This window comes from Acipenser ruthenus, chromosome 31, assembly GCF_902713425.1.
Source record: "Acipenser ruthenus chromosome 31, fAciRut3.2 maternal haplotype, whole genome shotgun sequence".
NCBI classification, from domain to species: Eukaryota; Metazoa; Chordata; class Actinopteri; order Acipenseriformes; family Acipenseridae; genus Acipenser; species Acipenser ruthenus.
The window spans coordinates 42,526-54,583 of record NC_081219.1 but is presented as its reverse complement, the minus strand read 5'-3'; the positions used below and the strand labels follow the sequence as shown (position 1 = coordinate 54,583).

The 12,058-nt window shown below is 38.3% G+C and overlaps 1 protein-coding gene across 1 annotated transcript in view; it reads left to right on the top strand.

Moving 5' to 3' along the window:
• LOC117396925 (hydroperoxide isomerase ALOXE3-like) overlaps positions 1 to 12,058 on the top strand; it is a 33,142-nt gene that overhangs the window by 1,604 nt on the left and 19,480 nt on the right. The window contains exons 2-5 of the mRNA XM_059005683.1: positions 993 to 1,185; positions 4,922 to 5,003; positions 8,718 to 8,840; positions 10,797 to 10,900. Coding sequence (XP_058861666.1) covers positions 993 to 1,185; positions 4,922 to 5,003; positions 8,718 to 8,840; positions 10,797 to 10,900 — 502 coding nt within the window. The remainder of the gene's footprint in view (positions 1 to 992; positions 1,186 to 4,921; positions 5,004 to 8,717; positions 8,841 to 10,796; positions 10,901 to 12,058) is intronic.

Sequence of the window (12,058 nt, the reverse complement as noted above, 5' to 3'; positions counted from 1 at the left end):
CTATTCCTAGCTATGCCCCTGGACATGTCGGTCTTTACTAGGACAGTGTAGATCGAGTGAGAATGTGTATGCTGTATTTTGTATTGCTGTGTGTTCTGTTTTATGCTTTCTTATTGACTGCTTTGACTGTTAGTTACTCACTGTCTGCCAATCAAGGCTCAAGTTCAAAGCGCTGCTCCTGTCCTTTCAGTGAACTTTAGACTACTAATGAAATGAACAAAAAGTCTTGTGTGTTTATTATTTGTTCTAAAGCTTGCGATTAGTGTTGTGAAAAGCAGGACCTTATTTATCTATTTCATTTTTATGTCGACGTTTGATGAAGTACATTCTTCCATGTTTACATTTGTGCTGTTCTGAAAACATTTCATTGTACGTTATGTATAAAATCAATCTTTTACTCAAGGTTCATAAATGCCAAAATATTTCATTGTTTCGTCATTCATTACATTTGCTTATCCTAATTGATCCTATTTTAGTTTTCACTCTGTTTGAAATGGAGAATTTACTGAATTTAGTAACACCAACACATCCATGGCTATGTTTCCATTCATATATTGTATTCAATAAAGCCATACACTTACCAAATGTTGACATTATTGACCAACCCTCTGGTGGGGTTTACATTGTTCTTTGCATTCATTTGATTTTAAACAGATGAAATGTAAAGTGAAGGAAGCATGCACATTCTAAGAACCTTTATGCAGCCAGAAATGTAACTCTTAGCAATGTCAAACGTTAAACAACTAATAAACCCCCTTTAGGAATATGGGCCGTAGTGTTCTTCTGTATCAAAGTATTCCTGCTCTGCCACAATCAGAACTGTCTTGCTGCTCTTGCGCAGGGTTTAGATCTTGTTTTGTCAAGTAGTGCACCTTATGCAGCTGTTCAGGACAGATTAATTGATCCGTCTCTCTTTTTTTTTATTAAATAACTCATTCTATAAATAGGAATAAAAACAACCTGCTTAATCTTGTGTGTGCTTTTGTTTGCAGACTCATCAGTACAAAATACATTGCAAAGAAAGATTGGGTGATATTCTGCTGATCAGACTGGAAAAGGTCAATGGATCCTACAGGGGAGATGACTGGTTCTGTTCGAAGTTGGATTGTGATGGAGAGAAATCATACTTCCCCAGTTATAGATGGGTTACGGGAAAAGAATGTCTTGAGCTGAGGGAGGGCACAGGTCAGTATTTTATTATATTTGTGAATATTGTTGGACACTTCCAATTTTCAAGAATCCAAATGTGTGAAGGTGTTCTGTGCTCTCCATATCTGTCACATTATAACTGTAATAAGTGTTGTGTCTCTGCATGCGCAGGGTGGATTCAACAGGTAAAATAATGGTCTCTAATAGGTCACTGTCACCTTTTTTGCTACTGATTGTATTGTACTTTACAACTGCTCTTATCTGTAATATGATACAGTCAGCACTCCATATCCGACCCTATAAAATGTTCACTTCAGTGACGGTTAAGCGTGTGTGACGCATGTCTGATTATTTCATTTTGGCCATTCCAACCCTTGCTCATTTTTCAGGGAACACAAAAAAGATACAATATCAGAATACATAGCTGAAAGGACTGTGTTTTAAAATAAGTAGGCTTCCATTTAGATGGACTGTAGTTGGTTTTGTTGGTACAGTACTATATTTTCAACAGAAGTGTTTTAATTCAGAACGATATGATTCTGAAAATATCCCTTGCCAAAACTAGAGACGACACGTTAACTGCATTACAGTACATACTTTTAAATCTGGTATGTATTGCAACAGTATTTAAAATTCCCCATTAACAACCCAACAGTAAAATAAAATCAAAATGTTATCCATGCGCAGAACTGCGTAAAACTTAAAAGGCAATGCAATTTAGCAAAAGATAAAAAAAAAAACACACAATGCAGTTTCCAGAATTAAAACAGTATCCAAAGTCAGTATTCAAAATGTCACAGCTTACTTGCAAATGAAAATGCTAAAAACAACTATAGATCACAAATAAAAAAAAAATACAGCACAGTATCTAGAACTGTTTAATGATTAAGTGTTACATTACTGTAGCATGTCTCGTTCACTGTGTTTTGGCTGCATTTTGAACCCAGAGGAAGTGCCTTGTAACTGCACAATATAAAGACTGATTTGGCATTACAGAGAATTGGATTTATTTATTTATTTATTTATTTATTTATTTAAAGTGTGGGCTGTGATGGATATTTAAATAAATTGTAACATTGAAGAGATGGGCTTTGTATCAGAAAACTGGTGACAGAGTTGGGTAAGTGCATTCATTTGTTACATATATATATATATATATATATATACAGTGCCTTGCGAAAGTATTCGGCCCCCTTGAACTTTGCGACCTTTTGCCACATTTCAGGCTTCAAACATAAAGATATGAAACTGTAATTTTTTGTGAAGAATCAACAACAAGTGGGACACAATCATGAAGTGGAACGAAATTTATTGGATATTTCAAACTTTTTTAACAAATAAAAAACTGAAAAATTGGGCGTGCAAAATTATTCAGCCCCCTTAAGTTAATACTTTGTAGCGCCACCTTTTGCTGCGATTACAGCTGTAAGTCGCTTGGGGTATGTCTCTATCAGTTTTGCACATCGAGAGACTGAAATTTTTGCCCATTCCTCCTTGCAAAACAGCTCGAGCTCAGTGAGGTTGGATGGAGAGCATTTGTGAACAGCAGTTTTCAGTTCTTTCCACAGATTCTCGATTGGATTCAGGTCTGGACTTTGACTTGGCCATTCTAACACCTGGATATGTTTATTTGTGAACCATTCCATTGTAGATTTTGCTTTATGTTTTGGGTCATTGTCTTGTTGGAAGACAAATCTCCGTCCCAGTCTCAGGTCTTTTGCAGACTCCATCAGGTTTTCTTCCAGAATGGTCCTGTATTTGGCTCCATCCATCTTCCCATCAATTTTAACCATCTTCCCTGTCCCTGCTGAAGAAAAGCAGGCCCAAACCATGATGCTGCCACCACCATGTTTGACAGTGGGGATGGTGTGTTCAGGGTGATGAGCTGTGTTGCTTTTACGCCAAACATAACGTTTTGCATTGTTGCCAAAAAGTTCGATTTTGGTTTCATCTGACCAGAGCACCTTCTTCCACATGTTTGGTGTGTCTCCCAGGTGGCTTGTGGCAAACTGTAAACGACACTTTTTATGGATATCTTTAAGAAATGGCTTTCTTCTTGCCACTCTTCCATAAAGGCCAGATTTGTGCAGTATACGACTGATTGTTGTCCTATGGATAGAGTCTCCCACCTCAGCTGTAGATCTCTGCAGTTCATCCAGAGTGATCATGGGCCTCTTGGCTGCATCTCTGATCAGTCTTCTCCTTGTATGAGCTGAAAGTTTAGAGGGACGGCCAGGTCTTGGTAGATTTGCAGTGGTCTGATACTCCTTCCATTTCAATATTATTGCTTGCACAGTGCTCCTTGGGATGTTTAAAGCTTGGGAAATCTTTTTGTATCCCAATCTGGCTTTAAACTTCTCCACAACAGTATCTCGGACCTGCCTGGTGTGTTCCTTGTTCTTCATGATGCTCCTGCGCTTTAAACGGACCTCTGAGACTATCACAGTGCAGGTGCATTTATACGGAGACTTGATTACACACAGGTGGATTCTATTTATCATCATTAGTCATTTAGGTCAACATTGGATCATTCAGAGATCCTCACTGAACTTCTGGAGAGAGTTTGCTGCACTGAAAGTAAAGGGGCTGAATAATTTTGCACGCCCAATTTTTCAGTTTTTTATTTGTTAAAAAAGTTATATCCAAAAGTTTATATCCAATAAATTTCGTTCCACTTCATGATTGTGTCCCACTTGTTGTTGATACTTCACAAAAAATTAAAGTTTCATATCTTTATGTTTGAAGCCTGAAATGTGGCAAAAGGTCGCAAAGTTCAAGGGGGCCGAATACTTTCGCAAGGCACTGTATATATATATATATATATATATATATATATATATATATATATACATATATATATATATAAATAAATAAATAATCGGGATGATTTTATTCTCAATACAACGGCGGTAAAATGTGACTGGAGTGTAGCTAAGTAACGGATATCCGAGTGTTGACTGTATTCTGTAATGTGATATTCTATAATGTGATATTCCGAAATGTGATACATTACAATGTCATACTTTGTACTGTGATGTTTTGTAACAATTGTAAGTCACCTTGGGTAATGATGTCTGCTAATAAATAAATAAATAATAATAATAATAATAATAATAATAATAATAATAATAATAATAATAATAATAATAAGCTGCTTACTTATTTTTAAATAGACAGAGACTGTAAATCAGATCCATGAAGAAACAGCATTTTATTTTCCATATACAATAAGGACAAGAACATGAGTCTTTACACTAGGAAAAAAACAAGAACCCCTGAGCTCTGGCAATCTCGCTACCCATAGGCAATATTAACCAATGAGCGTTGAGTACATTTATGCTCGTTCTTACTTATATGGAACATGGCATTGTTACATCAACACTTTTAACTCTAGTTTACCTGAACACAATTTACATCTGCGTTAATCCTGTTATGTGCATATCATTGTGAGAGGCAGTCTGTGGGTGAGCTTTTTTTTTTTAAAAACGCCCCACAGGCACACTGCTTTATTTTATTATTACCAACAATGGTAGTTTGGTTTCTTGGGGTTCCTTTCTGGCACAGTTCTTAAGCACCTGAACCAAAATCCCCTATTTGATCAAGTGCAGACACAACTAAAAAGTACATAATCATTTACATAACAGCTTTACAAAGGAGTGATAATAACATTGAAGTGAAGTTTCACCCATGCCAAATGTGTAAGAAAGATCTACACCTGTAAAGTGCTCCCCTTTGTCTTACCCATTCAAATCCCCTCTACCTTGTATTGCAGCAAAGAAACCCAATGAAGACAAACTTGATATCCTAAAGGAACACAGACAGAAAGAGCTGGACATTCGTAGGAGCCTTTTTGGGTAGGTAGTGAACAAAAAACAATGCAATGACCTGGAAAGCAAACAGGGCTGTGCCGTGCAGTGAGTACAAATGAACAATCACAACAAGTACGGCCATTGCAGTGCTACCCCGTTATAACACGACCCGTTATAATGCAGAATCGGTTATAACACGATAATGCTGTGGCTCCCATTACCCCCATAATGCAATTTGACTCACAAAAGTTGCGTTTTCTTGTTGTTTTAAATTGGTGTATACTGGTTGTTATTGAGCAATGGCCAGGCCACGCTGGCGACTTTTGAACCAATAAAGTTGTTTGGAGGAGGAAATGGGAAATCCATCTGTAATGGAAAACTGAGGTTTTGGGAATTCTTTGTTACCACCTTGCTGTTAGCGGAGATATTCAGCTGAATCGCGGGCCAATTGGCACCGTTACTGGGTTGACTGATGGGCACAATCCACAGTTAATTGCTGGAGCGGTGACTGGCAAGTGAGCGAGACGGTGCTAAATTAGGCTATGTGAAAGAAGCAGAGGCGTGCTGTGAGATACTGTTGGGAATGGATTCGACTCTGGAGTTGGCCGATGAAAGGAAAGTGGAACAGCAAAGTACAATACTATGTCAGGATTTGAACACGGAAAATAACTATGGACTCAGTAAATGATATAGGTGCTTTTGTAGTACCAAGGTCCAATATTTTTTAGGAAAGATAGAAACTAAGGGAGAGGTGGGAATGTATTTATATATGTTAAAGATAGTTTTACATGTAATCGAATTAATGATCTTGAATATATAGGTGTGAATATAATGTTTTCCCCTCAGATGTATTTCATAATTATTGGTATACATAGACCACCTACTGCAAATAGTGATTTTTATGATATAAAAAGACATGTTATTAACCCTTTGCAGTCCATTTATTAAGTGCGTGTCAGGTGTGTCAGGTCCAATTTATTTTCACACGTGCAGTTAATTTTAGACGCGCTGTTTAAAAGTATTTTTTTTCCACAGTCAAACGGGTTTAAAAGGCCCTGCATATCAACAAAGCACTCACTAGGCATCTCCAGCCCAGCCCCACCCTTTCGTTCGCTATCGCTTTCACATATGCTAAGAAATAAATAATAATAATAATAATAGTTGTACATACCGATCAATCATCTCCTGATCACTCGTTTTATCACCAAACTCCTCAATAATGCGATCCAAGTCATTATTTTATTACTATAACATCTCAAAAAAGCTCTGCAAATGTCTGTGATATTCTCTGTTCGCTGATTCAGTAACAGCCAGCTTGTTTCCTTATGGCTCCCTCTATCTGATGCCAGGGGCAAGTATAACTATTCATGAGATACGCCCTTTTTTTCTTTTTTTTTTGGCTTGTCTCGGCTCCTGTCGCTCCCACTCGGCCATTGAATGGTTTTCTCGGCTTTTTCCGGAGAAAAAACGACTAGAAAGCCGTCGTTGGTTTTAATAGCCACAGTAGGGTTAATAGCCACAGTATAGACAGAAAAAGGAGAGACAGGGGAGAGTTATTCAAAGCTGGAAGGGCTTGTTAACAGAGGCTCTCGCCATGTGTCTGACAAACCCTGAGCTGGATGTTATACTTTAGTCAGAGAAAGACATTTTTGTTTGCTCTGTGGTTCAAAATATCTTCTTTGATTTTGACTGGCGATAAAAGTGCGTAATGTAGTGCTTGAACCTAAAATCTCTTGTGCCGCAGCTTTATGAAAACAATAAAACACATCTGATCACCTTGACCTTCCACAATATCTCTCACAAGCTGCTTATTTATTGTGTGTTTGGTAGCTTCCCTGCGATCGCTTTAGCTCTTTGAAAAGACCTGCTTGGAAGAGGCTTGTTTGGATAACAAAAGAAAACCTTTGTCCCGTCTGTACTAAAATCACTTCACAAGGCAATGTCGGATTGTGCCTGCTTGTGCCCACATAGCATCCTATAATCAGGCACTAGCGTGCCTTGCTCTGTGATCAAAGTTAGGCCTATAGAGTTTTTTTTTTTTTTTAATAAAACCAAATTATTAAATGCACCGAGAAATTGTAGCCAGACTGGGACAGATAGAGAGCCTAATGATTACATTCATATTTATGATTAGATGTTAAAGAAACATTGGCAGCGTTTACGTGCACAAGTCAATCGGCTGTACCAATGCAGATTACTCAATTCACAGTCATTTAGAGGAGGGGATATTTAAATGTTTGTGTCTGCTTATTAAGTAGTAAAAGAATGACTCTGAATATCGTGAGGAGAGCTTCATGTGTTACCATGAAGATAAAAACATTTAACAAGAGAAATTAATTCACGTATTGTCGCTCACATTCTGAATTACGCCGCTCATTAGCTACTTGTTTGTCTGGTTACCTTTCCAATACACACACACACACACACACACACACACACACACACACAAAATTCTATAAAATATAATTTCTACTTAAGTGCAAGTTTTACTACTTAGAATTTATATTTGTGTGTGTGTGTGCGTGCTTGTGGAACATCTAAAAGTTACATTTCATTAACACTAGAACCGCCTTTTACAATACATGTTTTTTATTTTGAATATAACTTACAATATTCTATTTTTTATATACAAGTCTGTTATCTCTGCAGGACCTGGCAGCCATCAATTCATTTGTTTTGTACAATGAATGCACCAGGGAAAATATCAGTAGGAGAAATTTCATCTTGAAGCTAGCCACAGCGTTTCAGCAGAAACATTTCAGAAAACTGCAAAGCTGCAGGCTGCAGCAGCTCAACCTGGATTCTGTGCAGCACCGAGTGACACATATGCAAGAAAAATCATACGTTACATTCGTTTTAGATTAAAAACTACTTTCGTTTTTACAGTTTTGTATGCACATAGACCTGTTTACACACTAGTTTCTTTTAAATTGTTTATTTTATTATAGTTTTCATTTTTTGAAGTAGTGTTTTATATGTGGTAAGTTTAGAAAATAAACCCTTTTATGTTTAATTGTTCATTTAAATACGGCGTTTCGGCTGTGCAGATGTTTGATATGATGTGCTTGAATAAAACTTTTGAGTTGTATCCGATAGTTTGTCTTTCATTTTAATATTGAAGGTGTTTAAAATGTACCGGCGGTTGTAGGTATGAGTATAACCGCGGCGGTTCTAGTGTTGAAGTCGTCCATAAATGTACAGTGTGCATGCGTGCGTGTGTGTGTGTGTTTTGTACAGCCTTTCTGCTGGAGATTACATGATATTAAGTCGGAAGAACGGGATCTTGACTGCTGAAACCTTGTGAGCCACAAGCACGATTCCTGCTCCGGTTTACATGGGTTTTTACAGCTATTTTTATCGTGAGAAAGCGATTGACCCTGCCCTTAAAGTCGTGCTGCCAAAAGGATGTCCTTTTGCTATTTCACCATGTATTCGCGTGAAAACGTCACACAGTCATGACTGTAGAGTCGATTTTCATGTGCATGTAAACCAAGCCAATGCATATTAATGTACAAAATACCAAGGATCATAATTTAATATTAGTTAAAAAAAAAAACATGTGAGTGGTGTCATATCCCCTGTCTTCCAAACTCAGTGAATGTATGTTAATTACTTACAAACACACAGTATGATTGTGTGTGTACATTGAACTATGTTTCTTCATTGTATAAACAAACAAATTACTGCTGTGATCTTTCTTATTTTATAACTAGAGACTTTTGTTAATTTTTTATGTATATCTTCTTCCTTTTCACGCAGATGGACTACCTATAAAGAAGGCGTCCTGAAATGTGTGGATATCCGGGATCCGTGCAAACTGCCACCAGAGATTAGCTTTTCATTCACCAAATCCACTGAATTTGTTTTTACAAGGGCCACTGCGTAAGACTTTTATTTCTTTATTTCTTTATTTATTGATGTATTTATTTGTTAGAGATGTAATTACGTCTACAAGACAAAAAGGAAAAGGGAGAAGCTCACCTTGTTAAAAGGCTGTTAATGTGGAATCATGTGGCTAAGAGCTCGCTGGTTCAAGTCCTGCATGTGTCGAGTTGCATATCTTGGTTGGATGGCCACAGGGAGTGCTGCAGGGGCTTTGGTCATAGACATGAAAGGCAATATCGTTGGGTTTGTTCACTTCACCGGGCCACAATGACCCCTTGCTTATCTTTCTCCCCCGTGGTTCTGTAGCTGGGCAGCATACAGTGGTAGCCATGGCCAGCTATAAAAATGTCAAAGATCTTTATTTTTTAGAAAAATACCAACTTTAATCAATTAACTAGACTGTTGAAAATGATCTCACTGATCTGATAGTTACATTCCCTGTTACTGAATCTAGTGCAGTGATTCAGTAGATATCTCATTATCTATGCTAAAAGCCTGACCCGGATGACACTGAATCACAGGGTGGTACGGCATTTCTTTGCTTTTGTGACTTCAAGCTGCACCATTGAATAGGGATGATCATTTTCATATATTATAATAATCATATACACGTAATTTACTAAACGATCACACTATTATATAGTAAAAAGAATGCTCACATAATACAGTGCACTCCATTTATAAGAATCACGGATATGACAACATAAGAACATAAGAAAATTTACAAACGAGAGGAAGCCATTCGACCCATCTTGCTCGTTTGGTTGTTAGTAGCTTACTGATCCCAGAATCTCATCAAGCAGCTTGTTGAAGGATCCCAGGGTGTCAGCTTCAACAACATTACTGGAGAGTTGGTTCCAGACCCTCACAATTCTCTGTGTAAAAAAGTGCCTCCTATTTTCTGTTCTGAATGCCCCTTTACCTAATCTCCATTTGTGACCCCTGGTCCTTGTTTCTTTTTTCAGGTCGAAAAAGTCCCCAGGGTCGACATTGTCTATATCTTTTAGGATTTTGAATGTTTGAATCAGATCACCGCATAGTCTTCTTTGTTCAAGACTGAATAGATTAAATTCTTTTAGCCTGTCTGCATACAACATGCCTTTTAAACCCGGGATAATTCTGGTTGCTCTTCTTTGCACTCTTTCTAGAGCAGCAATATCTTTTTTGTAACGAGGTGACCAGAACTTCCCTTGATTTAAATTCAACACTTCTCAGCCACATATAGTGATCAAAACCACTGGGCCAAAATCTTTCCTATCCTAACCATGCTAAAATAATCCGCTTGTTAGAATCAAGCAATCCGCTTATAAGAATCATTTTGCGGCAAACTGACTACATGAATACAGTACTATAGCAAGTGCAGTGACGTGTACAGCCAATACAGTTTGTAATCCCTTGCTTAGAAAGATACAGGGTATTAATGTTTGTGATAGAGTAGTCGTCTGCAGTGTGGGTGCGTGCATTCGCTGCTGAGTGACAGGCAGGAGATCCAGACTGAGGTTGAAGCTGATACGCCCCCCGCAGGCGAACAGGATTTATTTACATATCAACACACTGAACAGCTCACGTGACACTACCAGCAATGGCAGCGCACGGATCACATACAACAGTTTACGAAAACTTTGGTAGGAGCTACAATATCCGAACTACTTTCCTCTGTTCAATAATAATGAAGAGATTGCTCATGGCAGCTAAACGGTTAGGGTGGATATGTGACGGACTACTATATGTGCAAGTCTAGATTGACACGTACCTATCTGAAGCTAGACTACCATTCATTATGTGAAATATTAACCTTTTCTTAAGTTAAGTGGGTCACACATTTTGCATACTTCACAGACAGGATTTTCAATTGTTTCATACATTTTGTAATTTTTTTTAACTGTCTGTGTAAATCTGTTAAATGATTTTGGTGATTCCTTCTAATTGTGCTTGTCTCCCCCATTTCTCCAGTCAGATGGAGCTGAAACTGTTGGAATGGCAAGATTGTACTGATTCCTGGACATCCATGAAACAGATTGAGAAATTCTTCTACGTCAACAAGACAGATACTTCCGGTATGTCTTTATTTTCATCACGTTGAAAATAGTCATTAGGTATAAAGAAATGGGAATCATTTTGAGTTTCAAATAAAGGTTTTCAGTTTCTCAGATTTTCTGTGTAATTACATTGTCACACGTATTTATCAAAATGCGTTAAGCCCTTTGAAAGCATATTGTTTGCACAAAACAAAGGCCTTAATTTGAAATCTACACAATATTACCGAGGGCAGCACCACATCGGTCAGGGCACCCCTTTTACTGTTACTTCCTTTCAGGTCTCCGCGAGACGGCTCTGTCGCAGCAGAGTGTTTCTCATGTTTTCAGATCCCCGGGGCCGCAGCCTTCAAGACCAAGCCCTCTCCTCTGCAGAGGACGGCTCTCTGGTGGGGGATCTCTTTTCTATCCAGACCGCAGTCTGTTCAGAAGTTTGGGCCGCAGTCCACTTCTCTAAAGTCGGGTTCCTTCACCCGTTACTGTCGCACTAACACCTCCTTTCTGCCTTCTATGTACTACACTAGTCCTGGCAGCCACCTCGTGAATTTCTTATATTCTTATGGTAGTGCCTGTCGATGAAGGATCTACGGTTTGTAATTACATGATAGTGTCTGTCGATGAAGGATCTACGGTGTGTAATTACGTGATAGTGTCTGTCGATGAAGGATCTACAGTGTGTAATTACGCGATAGTGTCTGTCGATGAAGGATAGACTGTGTGTAATTACACGATAGTGCCTGTCGATGAAGGATATACGGTGTGTAATTACATGATAGTGCTGTCAATGAAGGTTCTACGGTGTGTAATTACACGATAGTGTCTGTCGATGAAGGATCTACGGTGTGTAATTACACGATAGTGCCTGTCGATGAAGGATCTACAGTGTGTAATTACGCGATAGTGTCTGTCGATGAAGGATCTACGGTGTGTAATTACGTGATAGTGTCTGTCTATGAAGGATCTACAGTGTGTAATTACACGATAGTGTCTGTCGATGAAGGATCTACAGTGTGTAATTACACGATAGTGTCTGTCGATGAAGGATCTACAGTGTGTAATTACACGATAGTGCCATTCGATGAAGGCTCTACCGTGCGGTAGATGACCGCGACTGGAGTTATGAGGTTAAAGGCAGAGGCACAGAGGCATCAATGTATTAATTTGACTGGAGGATTCAAC